Below are 15,636 nucleotides of genomic sequence, written 5' to 3' on the forward strand. Positions count from 1 at the left end.
GTGATATTTATACAGATTGTTAAAAACAGCTGAACTGGCACTGGAATGACCACAGGAAGTGATTTACTTCCTCTGGCCAGTTTCTCTTGCATCTCCCAACCCCTGAGAAGTAAGACCTCAAAGAAGTTAGGTTCAGGAGTCGTCACGGTGCCTCATTACTGCACGCGGCCTTATGGTCATGCAGTCAGCTAAGAGCTATGCAGAGGAAGTGAGAAGTTTCCAGTCAGAAACGAAACTGACTTGCTCAAGGTCATACAAATAGGTACTGGTACTGTCTTTTTTTAAAAAAAAGACTTTATTTAGATGTAATTTACACACCATATAGTACCCCTGTTTAAAGTATACAATTCAGTGGGTTTTAGTATATATTTACAAAGTAAATATAATCTAATTATTAGTCTGTATATATTCAGAAACCATAATCATTTCCAGAAAGGGTAGGGCCTGGCATTTCAAAAATTTTTGTGGCAATTAATAATTCACTTAGGGCTTCCCTGGTGGCGCAGTGGTTGAGAGTCTGCCTGCCGATGCAGGGGACACGGGTTCGTGCCCCGGTCCGGGAAGATCCCACATGCCGCAGAGCAGCTGGGCCCGTGAGCCATGGCCGCTGAGCCTGCGCATCCGGAGCCTGTGCTCTGCAACGGAAGAGGCCACAGCGGTGAGAGGCCTGCGTACCGAAGGAAAAAAAAAAATTGACTTAAACTCAAGCTAAGCAGAATAAACATCCTAAGAAGGAAATCAGTTTCGTTGCTATTCTTAGATGGTCAAAGCCGTCAAAGTTGATGTGTCTGTATATACTTACTTATATATTCTATATATGTATATACTTATATATTGTCTGGCAATTTATCAAGGTCTTTTATAACAATATCTCTTCTAGTTCTTAATAGTCCTTATGGCACATACTCAATTAGTTGTTGACTTATCTCTAGTAGGTTAAACAACTTTCCCCAAGATCACTTGGCTAATAAGTGGTGTGTCCAACTTTAAAGCTGAGACTTGAGCTCAAGCCTCAGTCTAGTTCAGTACACTGGGTTCTTTGTTGGTTTGTTTTACTAACTCAAATTAGAAATAACTTGAGTTTTGTATTACTATATCCTGTGTTTCAAATTTGTTGATGTTTTAGTTACTTTTCAATTATCTGCAATAAGACCTATTTTATAAGAACCTAGTAATCAAAGAACTATTTTTAAATAAAACGTGTAACTAGAAAATATGGTGTTCAGTGAATACATGAAACTCCTTCATTCATGTTAACTGAGTTTATCTGCACGTTGTAAGAAAATTATATTATTTTTAAGTCTAACACACTAGATACCAAATCACAGTATTTGTTCTTCCCCTACCAGATTATGGAAAGAATTATGGACCTACCCACTTTACTGAGGCATGCATTCAGGGAGGTGTTTTCGGTCGGAGGCCTTTTCTGGATGTTCCGTATCAGGATAATACTTTGTTTAATGGGGGCTTTTTTCTACCTTATATCGCCTCTAGATTTTGTGCCTGAAGCCCTGTTTGGAATTCTAGGCTTTCTCGATGATTTCTTTGTCGTATTTTTGTTGCTCATCTACATCTCTATTATGTACCGAGAAGTAGTAACACAGAGACTCAACAGATGAGAAAATGAGTGCACTAAAATATTTGAGCCAATGTGTAAAATCAAACAAAAGGACCATGGCAGTTTAAAGCATTTGAATATTATCTTACAAGTTTAAAACCACTGTATGACAAACATTTGATTGTCATTTGCAAATGCCTAGCAATATATGACTGGAATTTTTACATGTTGCAGGTCCCAATAGTAAGGTTAGAATTATAGTGATTTACAACTGTATCTTCATTCTGTGTTGTCTATAAAGTTGTGGAAAAATATGGAATTATATAAAATGGGATGCTTCTATATCTTCTCCCCCACCAAACTATTCAGGTTAACTGGATGTATAGTAAGGTGTTGTCAAATGTACAGTTTATCCAATTCATCCTTCTCGGGGAGTACCCACATGATAATATATTGCTGTGAGACTCACCTAAGTATTTTGGTTACAATAAAATATTGTACAATATTGGGGAAAAATCAGTGTTTCTTTGAGTAGCTAGGTTTTGTTCATTTGGAGCAGTTCTGCTTTTCCATTCTGATAGAATTCTTTGCTACCAGCTGAAGGGGAAAGAAGAAACTTGAACTTTGTTAATTTGATTTTATATTCTGGTTTACAGAACACTTCCTTAAGTGACAGGAGAATTAACAAGTTGTGAGACATTGGACTCCAGCCAGCACTCTTGATATTCTCAGTTATGGCATTTCAGTAAGAGTTTGGTCCTTTTATAGGAACAGTATATAAAAGTTACTTGTAAAGGGAATTTTTGTTTCAGGAACCTGGGTGATACTGCAGACACATTACAGTTTGGTACATTCCTGAGGAAGGTGGTTCTCCGTAGCTGTGAGCATCAAAGACCTGAGGAGGGTACTAGGAACACTAAATTTGACAAGAGAAGTTACTGGTGAGCTATAGCGACAGAATGTACAGATCTGGTTAGTTTTCTCTTGTCAGAACACTTCTGTAATACTGTCCCTAGATGACAGAATATAGCCCAGATTCATCAGGCCTTGTGCAGAATGAGATGATTCAGCAGGAACATTATCTTGGTTTTTGGATGACTACAGCATAAGTACTTAACGCTCTTTTATGCAATTTTCTGTTTGAGAAGAATCAAAACCGCAAGTATTATGAAATCTTAACTCCCTCAGCTGGCACTGCCCTTGAGTGACCTGGACAGCAGGGTAGTCACTGATCCCCAGGGCTCAGGCAGTGTCAGCTCTGCGCCTGGCAGCCACTGCTAGTCATCCTGTCCACCCATGTATCAGTGAGCCTCACTGTCAGTCTTCCAGGTGAATCAGAGGCCATCAACTGATGAGATGCTGAATGATACATCAGTAGTGTCTTGTAATTTGGGCCTAAGACAAAGCTGCTGCTTGTCACAGAGAAAAACAAAATCCTTAAGTATAGCACATTGTAATTAAAGCGATTTCTTGCATACCATTCATTTAATCCTCAAGAGAGTTAGGTGAAGAAGACAGGGCATTACCTTCCTTTTCATAGATGAAATCCCTGACGTGGATGAAACGGCTTTTTTTTGTCTGAAGCCATGCACAGATAAGTGACCGAACTGGTATTAGACTCCTAGGACTCCTACATGGGGAGAAACTGGGATCCTTTGGAAGACTTTTGGAACATACTGGAGTAGGACAGCTTGGGTTCTCCTAAGAACAAAGGTTTAGAAAGATTACATATCAAGACTCCATGAATCCTGATTCACCATGTCCAAATCAAACTTCTCATAGGGTGGCACACTTCATAGGAAAACGTTTCAGCTGCAGTCACTAACTTGAGAAGCTAATGAGTAGGAGTTCTTTACACCACCATTTATCAGTCTCGAAACGCATTGCCTACCAATTATAAATTTGGTGTGGGGCTACAGCAAAGCCATTTTTGAAAGGTTTTAATTTTCTGTGCATGTGTTCTGCTTCAAGTGTCACACTTACAGTACTTTTATTGTAATATTTGGAATTCCTTCTAAGACTTTCCTGGTAGAGGCGTATTGTACCAACTTTTGTAACATACAAAAACACTGTATGAAGTCTTACTAAGTTGAAAAGGGAATATGCTGTCTTCTCAGAAGTTTAGACCTGTTTACTATGTCATCTTTATTGATCAGTGATAATAAATGTAGAAGGGATCCGAGAGTATTTAAAGCAAGTAGAGTCAATCAGTGTTTTAAATTTTTAAACATCATAGTAATACTTCTGTGATTCAGAGTTAGAGCATATAAATCAAAGTAACAGTTTGGATTTTCGTAAACAACAATATTGTAACTTTCAAAAAACAGATGGTCCAGCCCCAGGAGCAGATAACTTGGGCAGCTCTGTGGGGAGGGAGACAGAGGAAACAGTTGTTCTAACTGTCCACTAGAACAGTGGTTCCAGCTGCTACAGTTCTCAGCACTGAAAGTAACATGGGAAGAAAGGACTGTGCTGGTCCCTCTGGCTGTGCGGATACCTACCTCACAGAGCTGTTTCAGAGGACTGACAGTTTGGTTCAAACCTTGTGATTTAAGAGTTTGTCAAGCAGTGACTCTTTTGAATAAAAGCAACATATCTAAAATTAAAGAGTAGCTGTTATTGTCTGGTTTCTTTGACACTGCTTTAAAATTCGGAACTCCTGAAATAGCGTTCAATACAATGGTCGCGGGCTTCCCTGGTGGCACAGTGGTTGAGAGTCCGCCTGCCGATTCAGGGGACGCGGGTTCGTGTCCCGGTCCGGGAAGATCCCATATGCCGCGGAGCGGCTGGGCCCGAGAGCCATGGCCGCTGAGCCTGCGCGTCCGGAGCCTGTGTCCCGCAACGGGAGGGGTCGCAACAGTGAGAGGCCCGCGTACCGCAAAAAAATAAATAAATAAATACAATGGTTGCAGTGGCTTTTTCACCTCATCACGTTTCTAATTAATTTTAAAATTTTAAATGTAGAAATGTTTTTGAGAAAAATTATTTAATGTGGGCAATCTATATTAATTCTGGACAATAAGGGTGAGATTGGAATCAGTACCCTTGCACCCTGATTCCCCACCCCTATTTCTTTTGAGTGTGTATTTTACTGAAACTGTATAGTTGATAACTGAAGTGTTCTTTTCTGAGCCTGAGGGATAGGAAAAGGGCACTCAAGGTTTTAAGGCCCTAAGGCTTAAAGAGTTTCCCAAGACCAGGTTAGTAGGCTTTAAGGGCTGCCGACAGGAGGCGATCCTGTCACAGAGATAAAGACAATCGTAGAGCTTTTGCTGTTCAGTCAGAACCAGACCATCTTCACAGCATCAGTATTTGCTTGAAGCATCGAGTTCCTGACTGCAAGCAAACCTCAGGTGTTATCACTGTCCCCTCCACCCACTGCCTCCTCTGACTTGTCCCATGTCCAGAACGGGGCATGAGGGGAGTACACACCGGTTAGACAACACTGAGCATGTCTGAACACTGTCCTTTTTCTTCCAGACTAGTGGCCTTTAAAGGGGAATGTAGTATGTGACATAGGAGAGGGCTAAGGGCTAAATAAAGATGTTTTAAACTTCACTACATCTAACAGTTTAGATTTTAATTAATTTTAAAACACAAAATTTAAAAATAACTACTTAAAAATATCTAATAATTCAGATCAAAACACTCACCCTGCTAATCGGTCTTAGAGGAAACCTATAGTTAACATCTACATGGAAATTAATCTTTGTTTCACGAATCCTAGAATGTTAACAGCTGTAAGGGACCTTAGAAACTGACTAGTTTTTGTGTTTTCTCTGTGAAAATCAGATAAAACCTATGGATAGCTCCCCCAGAAAAATGCATATATACACATACATATAGTTTTGATTCATTTTCAGGGGATTCAAAGAGCTGACCATTCATGGATTCCAAATTAGGAATTCCTCAGTCCTACAGCCTAACTCTACAGATGAAGATCATGAGGCCCAGAGAGAATGAATGTGAGGGTATTTTAAAATAAAAACTGTTTATAGAAAAAGCAGCATAGTTGGATAGAAACTAAAATCTAAACTGTTAGAGATCAGTGAGTTTAAGGCATCTTTAGGCCTTAGCCTTCTCCAACATCAAAAAAGTGGTGTATTTTTCTTCAGTTTATCAAGCAATAAGACAAAGTGTACCCTTCTAGAAAAACTGACACAAAACCTACCCTTTTAAGGTCAAGGGTTAAATTTTCCTTTTTCTCTAAAAAGTGTTCTATTAGTAAATGAATTAGCTCCCGGCCTCTGAAGACTCTGAAGAACATCAAACTTCTAACTATCCTTCAGTTCATCCCTATTTATTCCCTTTCCCTTAAATGGTCATATAAAGCTACGCATATATTCACTTTCGATATTTACTGAAGTGGTCAGATGAAGAGATCATAAAAGCATATAAACATCTCTCTCATTCTCTAAAAAAAAACGGCAGTTTTGCCTATCTTGTGTGGCCCTTGTTTGCTTAATAAGCTATTTTATTAAAGTAGAACAAATACCAAACATCTTATAGAGGTCAGATGATGAATTATCATAAAGTGAACACACTGTTTAACCATCACTTTGGTCAAAAGATGCATTACCACCATCCCATAAGCCGCCCTTCATTGCCTCTCTCCCCAAAAGTAGCCTCTTCTGACTTTAGTTTTACCTACTTTTGTTTTTTCACTCTACAAAAAACAGAATCATATAGTGTATTTCTTTTGTGTCTGACTTCTTCAACATTATGTTTGTTAAGAATCATCCAGGTTGTGGGACTGCTTTATTTTAATTGCTATATAGTATTCCACTGTATGACTGTACCACAACTTACTCAACTATTAATGGACGTTTGGGTTGCTTCCATCAACATTTTTAAAAAGCAGACAATCATCTTTGAAAAGTAAAAATGCTTCCTTGAAGTCACCCCTTGACAAGTAAGGAACAGTTATTCCAGCCTTAGGAAATGTTAAGAAATGGGCAAAGGAGAAGCCAATGATGGGTGCAGGTTAGTTTAGAGGTACTGAAAATTATTTTTCTATTAAGCAAATAAATTGATTTGCAGACCACACTCTGAAAATTTAGTTTGGGGGACTGTTTTTTTACAAAGAAAAATACAACCTTTAGTTCAGTTCAGTAATATATATATTTTAATGACATTCAATTCACCTTACCAGTAAATTTACCATTTTCAAGTAAGGAAACATTAGGATGATAGTCAACAAATAATAAAAATGTTTATTTCATTTCCAAATTATGGATAGCTAGAAGATAGAAGGGGAGGGGAGAACAGAACTTGGCTGAGGGAAATCCAACCAAACGACTGAAATGACTGGATCACAAGCCTCAAAAGGGCACCCTGGACTGGCTGGGGAGCTTCCACGCTTCTTTAGTAGCCTGCATTCCCAACCTCAGAACTATTTATACTTTCTTTCACGTCTGACATTCCTCAGTCCTACAACCCCAAAGCTTCCGGAATCACTCCCTCCCCTCCCAGGCCTCTATCCTGTTGGGAGACATAGGTTTTTTTTAAATTTTTTTTTTTTTTAAGGCCATCAGCATCTCAGTAAAAGGCACCACCGTCCATTTATCTTAAGTTGCTCCAGCCAGAAACTCACGCTCAAGTCACCCCCGATCTCTTGATCCTTTTCCTCCTCATTCTCGTTTCCATCCATCAGCAAGCTCTGGTGCTTCTGCCCCTTACACGTGTCTCTGCTGCCACCACCTCAGTCCAAAGCTGCCAACCTCTTGCTTGCCTGAAACAGCCCCTTAGTTGGTCGGCTCACTTTCGCTGTTGCCCCTCACTGATAAACTCTTCCTTTAACAGCCAGAATGACTTTTTCAAAATGTTTAAATGGCTGAGCGGCTTCCCACTGCGCTAACATCCAGACCAACAACTTGCTGCTCTTCAACCTCACTTCATGCCCTCCTTCCCTGGCTCATGGGCTCGACCACACAGCCTCCATTCAGCTCCCAGAAAAGACAAAAACTCCTTCCTGCCTCAGGGTCGTAGCACACACTCCTTGGGCCAGGAACGCTCTCCCCAGCCTGCCCACCTTCCTTCTTTACACCGCTACATGTTTTTCCCTTCCTCTGGTTCTCAGATTCAACGGCCCCCTTCTCAGACAGTAGGCAGTGACCTCTCCTCCGCCCTCATTCACCCTTCCAGCGTTCTAACGTATTCGGGCATCTTCGCACAGTGCGATTCCCTTTATATTTTTTATTGTACGCCTTCCCCTCAGTAGAACATAAGCGCTATGAACACGGGGGCTATACTAGTCTTGCTCACTTCATCACGAGCCACGAGATTACCGGCACCCACGGAAGAGGCAAAACCTCCCTCCGACTGAAAGGCGCGTCAGCTGCTGGCGATTCCCGACGCAGCACCTGGGGACGGGCTAACTGAGATCGCTACAGCAGCCAAAAGCCTCGGCCCGCCGGCTGCGTGCGGGCGTCCGCCCTCGCTGCTAGGCGCCGGGGCCTGGGCTCCTCAGAGCCTCGCGATACCTGAAGAGGCAGGTAAGGCGATGGACGCCAGCGGGCTGGGAGAGGAGTCGTCCACCTAGTTCTAGGAATCACGCCATCTGTGGCCGCGCTTTCAGAGAAAAGAGCGCAACTGCCCAACGCCCTCAGGTTTACACCTGCCCTACTTTAGCCCAGCGGACCCAACAGACCGTCTAGCTCTCCACCCTACACCGTCCGGAATAAGTAACCCAGCGAAGCACCGTGGGGGCGGAACCGGCCCTGGGCTCCCGCCCACTCCCCCTCCCCTCCCCCCAGGCAGTTCCTTCTTCCTTCCGGAAGCTCGGCGGCCCCGCCCACTTGCGCAAGGCCGAGCCCGCCTCGCGACACGCCGGGCCTCAGCCAATGGCTTGCGTCCCAGGGAACGTTACCTCTGACCTCAGGGCTAATCAGAGACAGTAGGACGAACTCATCGCGAGAGGTGAGGTTGAAGCTGCCTCCGCCATTTTGGAGATGGGAGACGGGCGATGGCTGTGGTCCTTCTGCTAATGCAAACAACAAAAAGAGCACATGAGTCACTCCGAATAAGGCTCTCATCACTCTAACTGCTGACCAAAACTACAGAAGCAGCGAAGGTGTCAAAGCCGAGCGCGGCGACATCGATAGCAGCCTCAACTGCCTGCTGGGGCGGCAGAAGTTAAGTAACTGAGGACCGGAAGGATGGTGCAGTCCTGTTCCGCCTACGGCTGCAAGAACCGATACGACAAGGATAAGCCCGTTTCTTTCCACAAGTAAGTACTCTGCGCGCCTCGTGGGCTCGGCCCCTAGTGGGGCCGGGGGCGCGCGGCCGTGCTCGGGGGCGGAGCCATGCGCGTGTCCGCGCGAGACCTGTGAGAGGGGCGGGGGCGAGGGGGCGGAGCCGGGTGGTGTTCTCGGCGCGCGTCGCCGCGCCGGCCTGTCCTCGCGCTTAGGTTCGCGCGCCGCTCGGGGTGGCAGGTTCGGGGCCCAAGGGCGATGCCTGGAGCCCCGGCGGGTCGTGAGGTCTCCAGACCCGGAGGCAGCTGGTTTCATCACCCGGGTCGCGGAGTAGGCAGGTGGTAATGAGTCTTTAGAAGGGAGGCTGAAGCAGCAGCAGCGACGGAGAAGGCCCGCGTTTCCCTTTCCTGCTGGAGGGGGCGTGGGGCGGTCCAGCGTCGCAGCCGTTAGGACTGACTTGGCCAGGCGTCCGGGAGGATGTTTTGGACCCAGTTTCTAGGACCCCACGTTCAAGGACCAGTGAGTTTCCCAGAAAGGTTCAGGTACTGCCAAGATGAAGAGCTGTGTTTCGCGCACAGCGGCAGCGTGGGCAGTAGCAGGGTATCGTGCGTGGGGAAGAGCACTCTCGGAGGGAACGCGGCCCACCGCCCTCGGGGCTGCTTCATCCGGGAGGTGCCGCGGCCGGAGTCCGAGGAGGGACGGTCTTCTCTTGAGAAGAAAACCGCAGAACGGAATGATAGTGATCGTTCGATGTCTGCACGGTGCCATTTTCATTCAGCCAAATTCAGTGTTCACAAGTTTTACTACGTTAAGAAAATGTGGCCGTAACTTACGACTGTAAGTGGATAATAGCTAAAGAAATGAGAGTTAGTGGTAAATCATACAAATTACTTATAGCTAAGTAATTACAAAAGCAAAAGCAAATATTCAGTTTGGGGGTGGGGACCTTTTTAACAGGGAATGTGGGTGCATTTTATAGGTTTGATAGAATATGAGAGGAACAGAAATAAGAGTGTCTAGAGCATAGAGAGAACTTTTTTTTTTAAGATTTTAATTAAAAAATATTTTTTTATTTTTGGCCGCGTTGGGGCTTTGTTGCTGCACACGGGCTTTCTCTAGTTGCTGCAAGCGGGTGCTGCTCTTCGTTGCCATGCGTGGACTTCTCATTGCGGTGGCTTCTCTTGTTGAGGAACCTGGCGCGGGGGCTCAATAGTTGTGGCACACGGGCTCAGTAGTTGTGGCTCACGGGCTTAGTTGCTCCGCAGCATGTGGGATCTTCCCGGACCAGGGCTCTAACCCGTGTCCCCCTCATTGGCAGGCGGATTCATCTTATCCACTGTGTCACCAAGCAAGTCCCTTTAAAGAGATCTTGAGTATTGATGTTTCCCCTTCCGAGAAGGGGATAGAACACTTAACACTTCCAGGATTCGGTTCAGTATGTCCTACTATTACCTCTTGATTTATTAGAATTTCTGAAAGCTGATGAATTGACCTCCAGGACTTCCGAAGTGAAGGAGTAGGTCTGGAGATGGTGATGTGATCAGAGGCATTCAGTTCCCACCTCCCCATTTCTAATGATATGGCAGAGGGAATCTAAACATAGGGAAGACCCTTCATTGGTACTGCAGACTGGTTAAGGATGACATTCACACGTCAGAAATACTGAGTTTCTGCTGGCTGTTAAATAGTCGAGTTAATCGAAAGAAGGGCTAACCTGCCTCTAAGCCCTTATCTAAAAGAACAGTTTGGGGAAGTAAATGGGAAAGAACCTGCATTGTAGTCCTTGAGTCTGGAGGCCCTGAGTGCTGAGTTTTACCAGTGATTGCTACCATGTTTGTACTTCTAGAGGCACTTCCAGCAGGAACCTTCTAGGAGTCCTTTTCTCACTTTCTACCTGATGGCAGTGGGAACATCTATGCTGGGCAAAGAAAAGGGACTGCCCCAACGGTGGATTAGAGCTTCCTGATCACAGCAGAGTCAGGCTCAGGCGTACCTCACTTGGAAGAGGAACTGTGGAACACAGATGCAAAGCACCCTAATTTATTTAGCTCACTAAATCCTTGACCTGGAAGAATAAAATCACAATAAGTTTAAGCTTTTCCTAGCTCCCTTTATCTGGGCCTAATGGACATATTTCAGTTGATTAAGAGGTAATTCGAAATGAATACTTTTCTCTATTTCTTTCTCACTACGATTTAACTAATTTGATTAATTCATATTTGTCATACTGATTCTAAGAGAACCAAAAGCTTCTTTTTCTCAGTGCATAGTTATAAATGTGCAATTTTGTTTTACAATACGCAGAAAATCACTGGTGAAAAAATAATTAATACAAATTCACTCTATAGCATGTATTTTTACCTGAAACTTTTAGTGTCTTCAGTATAAAAGTTAAGCATTAAAAACTGAGATAAACAGATAGTGGACCTATACGATTTACCCTTGTGTATTTAGATGTGTGTGGAATCCCTGTATCTGGTAGTGAAGGTTATTTACAATATCGCTGCACGTGGGCCTCGACCTCAGCCTCCCATCACTTAACTCTGCCACCTGCGTGCATCTATCCACATGGCTACCTTTTAATAAGAATATTTTTTATAATGTAAATTCTTAATCAGCCTGTCCTGTTTAGATTGTATATGTCATTGTATCTGACATTCTTATAGCTGCTATGTGATCAATCAGGTTCCTGTAAGAAATATTGCTTTTTAAGAAGAACAAAGATACCATGCTGGGAGGGGTGACTTATATTCCACATTAGTGGTGGTCACTTTAGTTATAGGATTTTAAAAGAAGTACATTTTTTAAAAATTTACTTGATTCAAGTCTAGTTGATTTATAATGTGTTAATTTCTGCTGTTCAGCAAAGTGATTCAGTTATGCATATGTATACATTCTTTTTCATGTTCTTTTCCATTATGGTTTATCTCTGGATATTGAATATAGTTCCCTGTGCTATACAGTAGGACCTTGTTGTTCATCCATTCTCTATATGTAATAGTTCGAATCTGCTAATCCCAAACTCCCACTCCATACCTCCCCCTCTCCCACCCTTGACAACCACAAGTCTGTTTTCTATGTCAAAACAAGTACATTCTCAACAAACTAAGGTAATAAGGACACAACTAAACACTGTCAAAAAAAAAAAAGATTGGCAGGGCTGGTGTTTTAATCAAATGCCTCCTTGGTGTGTTAACACCGATGTAAGCTAGTTCTTTTCTAAGCAGGAAAGTCTGGGTATGCCTTTTTTTTTTTAATAAGATTGGAAAACTGAATTATGTCATCTTCTTAGGTTTCCTCTTACTCGACCCAGTCTTTGTAAAAAATGGGAGGCAGCTGTCAGAAGGAAAAACTTTAAGCCCACCAAGTACAGCAGCATTTGCTCAGAACACTTTACTCCGGACTGCTTTAAGAGGGAGTGCAACAACAAGTTACTGAAAGAGGATGCTGTCCCCACAATATTTCTTTGTACTGAACCACATGACAAGGTAATAAGTGTTTTAAAATATTGGGTGGTTTTCTGTTTATAAGATTAATGTGTTCACTGTGGAAAATCCAGAGTAGTGTTAAGAAAATAAATGTTGCCTGGAACCCATCACTTGTAAATAACCACTGTTCACAGTGAAATACTTTTAAAAAATACAAAGTGCAGGTTATTAAAGTTAAATATCCTCACACTAAGAAACTCAGTCTAGCTTCATAACTTACTTTGAGATCACTCTGTAGTCCTACTTACATGTTGGTAAGTTTTGATTTTTCTTTGTCAGTGATAGTTCAGTTTCAAAGTATTTTTCCCCTCAGTTTTAAGTGCTTAATATTTAATTAAATCTTAATAATCATTCTGTGTTTCTTGCATCCCATTTCTACTTCAGAAAGAAAAGTACAATTAAAACTTGAACTGTTTTCTCATTTTAGAATGTTTCTATACCGAGGAGACAGAAATGAGTCTAGTATTCTTAAATTCCACAGATGAGTTCTTGTGAACGGTTTCGTCATGAAACTGAAATGTGCTCTGCATCTTTGTTTTAGAAGGAAGATCTTCCAGAGCCCCAAGAACAGCTTCCCCGACCTCCTTCAACACCCCCGGTTTCCCAGGTTGATGCTGCTATCGGGTTACTCATGCCTCCTCTTCAGACCCCTGATAACCTCTCCGTTTTCTGTGACCACAACTACACTGTGGAGGACACCATGCACCAGAGGAAGAGGATTCACCAGCTCGAACAGCAAGTAGAGAAGCTCAGAAAGAAGCTCAAGACCGCACAGCAGCGGTGCAGAAGACAGGAGCGGCAGCTGGAGAAGCTAAAGGAGGTCGTGCACTTCCAGAAGGAGAAAGACGACGTCTCCGAGAGGGGTTATGTGATTCTACCAAATGACTATTTTGAAATAGTTGAAGTCCCAGCATGAAGAGTGAAATTTTTGTTGGTGTTCAGTGGGGCAATACCACCTACCCTCTTCTAGCCTGTAGAGGAGTTTCATTTGAAAAAAATTACACTTGGTCACTTGTATAAAAACAGTTCAGAATATTTTTTTAAAAGAATAAATTAGATATATACTGTAAAATTGTAAATGTTTTGTTTGTAATTTCAGGGTTTTTACATTTTAACAAAATATTTTAAAAGTTATAAACTAGCTTCATTGTAAGTTGGTTTCAAGATTGGGGATTTTTGTTTCTTAATTTGAGTATTTATAGAAATGATATGAAAATAAAAAGTAAAGAGAATGATAACAGTGCAGTAAGGATGATTTAAGTTTAAAGTTCAAAATGAGCAGTTTATTCATTTAGAGAGAGAGAACTTAGTCACGTTTTAAATCAGAAGCATGGGACAATAACTTCTCAGAATATATATATATATATATTCTTATTCACATATTCTTATTTGTAAAGTCAGCAGATTCATTTATCTTTCTTAATCATTTATCAAAGATAAATTGGCAAGTCAATACTTAAAAAAAAAAAGATTGGTTGTCTTTAGAGCAGAAAATGAGTCATTCCATACCTAATCAAAACGGTTAAAAGACTTTAAAGAATGGATTTTTAAAAAGTGGACCCTTCTTTTCCCCCCACTGTCTGGCATTATAGAATTAGAAGTGTGTCTCCACTGCAAGATACACTCTCCAGTAAGCAAAGTAGGCATTGTTATCAGTGAGGTAATGACCAATGACCAATGGGGGCTGATCCACGGCTTGCCTTTTTCTCTCACTGCGCCGAGCTAAGGGACATCCAGTCCCCAACTGTAGGTGTACCTGCATCCAGATCTCTGCCAGATGTGTTGTGTGGGTAGAGTTTGACTTGTTCCATGAGGTGAAAATCTTGCACTTGACTAATTGATTTTGGTCAAGGCTTCACATAAAAAATGATTTCTTCACTTTTACCACAAGTTAGAAATTACATCCCATTTACCTTAAGGAGTGATTTGCATTCGAAAGCATCCTGATAGGTAATGTTTATTTTACTTAATGCCGAGACTCAAATACTGAGGTTTCTGTTCAAACTGTGAGTTGTGTTCTGACTTTGTGAGAAAGTTTACATATATTTGAAATGAAAACAGTTCTGAGTAAACAAGTACTGCTGTAGGAATTACCTACTGAGATTTAGAGTAACTGCTCCAACTGTAATTATTTCATATTTCAAAGTGCTGCACAGACCTTTGAAGTCTGTATTAAAGATACTCAGTGGTGATGTCCAAGAGTGTCTTTTGTAGACCTGATTTTCAATGTAATTCACTGCCATGCCAGTACTTTGATTCATGGAGATTCGATTTTTTATGAACCAGTATTTCAAAAATAGAAAATTATGATTACTTGAAATTATATCGTCTGATAACACTTAGAACTAACTCTAAGGAATCAGGATTTTTTTCTAGTTATTCGTGAGTCTCATCACTGTTTTTAGAAGCCACAAAGTCTCTAAGTAGTTTGTTTTTACATTTCATCTCTCTTAACGGTTCCTGGAGAATATGTGGGTAAATATTTTGCAAAGTGTATATCTTAAATCTAAATTGTCATCTACGTAAAAAAAATCTGTGTGTGTGTGCGTCCATGTCCTCAGAACCAAGAATCCAACATTGAATTGTAAAAGAGATCATCATAATTACTTAGTGTCTTAGCATTATGATTTAACCTGAAGCTACTTTTTTTTCATGAGACATAAATCCCTATTTGGAGAGAACTGAGCAAGCAGCATGTATGCCAACTGTTTGCATTTAAATCATTTATTATGTTTAACATAGGGAGTTTGAGGTACAGGCGTTTATTTCTGAATATGAAAGGAACATTTGTTGAAATGTTTTAAAAATTCATTTTGTTAAAATTCATTTTGTCTATTGTATCGTTTATGACATTGCCAAGAGAAGGAGAACATTTAGGCTAAAATACGTCCTCTTCAATCATAGTGAAACTTAGTCTGAAACAGCAGGGACAAGGTCTCAGTCTGGAACAAGTGGGGAGGAGACCCTTGTGAGTTTCACCATAGTATAAAAGATGACATTTATTTTAAGCACTGATAGTGACATCCTAAAGTTTCCATCTATGAATGACATAATTTGGCAATAATAGAAGAAATAACTGTTTCTTAATAGAACTGCTAGGAAAACTGTAGAATTTTAGAATTAGAATGGACCTGAACACTTGCTGAACCTCCAAACCCTGCAGAATCCCTTTGTGAAATACTCCTGACAACTGGACATCTGTTCTCTGTATGCCATTTACATTTAAGCAATTCTGTTTAGAGCCTTTAAAATGGGTTTCTGGAATAGAGTAGAATTTGTTACCAGTTTTTAAAATACTTCTTTATAATGCAACTATAAACTTTGCTTTAAACTACTGCATAGTTTGAACTATCAAATTCCAAATTAAAGAAGTTTCAAAATTTTGTAAAATAATCTA

General features: G+C 41.4%; 2 protein-coding genes across 2 annotated transcripts in view; both read left to right on the forward strand.

Annotated features, from left to right (window-relative positions):
- The window catches only part of RNF170 (ring finger protein 170), a 28,034-nt gene extending 25,975 nt beyond the window's left edge, over nt 1-2,059 (forward strand). The window contains exon 7 of the mRNA XM_065899960.1: nt 1,350-2,059. Within this exon, the coding sequence (XP_065756032.1) occupies nt 1,350-1,619 (270 nt within the window). The 3' untranslated portion in view covers nt 1,620-2,059. The remainder of the gene's footprint in view (nt 1-1,349) is intronic.
- A 6,419-nt stretch (nt 2,060-8,478) lies between these two features.
- On the forward strand, nt 8,479-13,306 carry THAP1 (THAP domain containing 1). The gene is made up of 3 exons (XM_065899983.1): nt 8,479-8,786; nt 12,044-12,239; nt 12,781-13,306. The coding sequence occupies exons 1-3, from the start codon at nt 8,716-8,718 to the stop codon at nt 13,153-13,155; spliced, it is 642 nt and encodes a 213-aa protein (XP_065756055.1). The 5' UTR covers nt 8,479-8,715; the 3' UTR covers nt 13,156-13,306.
- Nucleotides 13,307-15,636: the final 2,330 nt, after the last annotated feature.

This window comes from Phocoena phocoena, chromosome 21 (assembly GCF_963924675.1).
Source record: "Phocoena phocoena chromosome 21, mPhoPho1.1, whole genome shotgun sequence".
In the NCBI taxonomy this organism is placed as follows: domain Eukaryota; kingdom Metazoa; phylum Chordata; class Mammalia; order Artiodactyla; family Phocoenidae; genus Phocoena; species Phocoena phocoena.

Coding starts and splice junctions, on each gene's coding strand:
- THAP1 (XM_065899983.1), top strand. CDS start 8,716: ATGGTGCAGTCCTGTTCCGCCTACGGCTGCAAGAACCGATACGACAAG. Junction 8,787..12,043: donor AAGCCCGTTTCTTTCCACAA/GTAAGTACTCTG, acceptor TCATCTTCTTAG/GTTTCCTCTTACTCGACCCA. Junction 12,240..12,780: donor GTACTGAACCACATGACAAG/GTAATAAGTGTT, acceptor TCTTTGTTTTAG/AAGGAAGATCTTCCAGAGCC.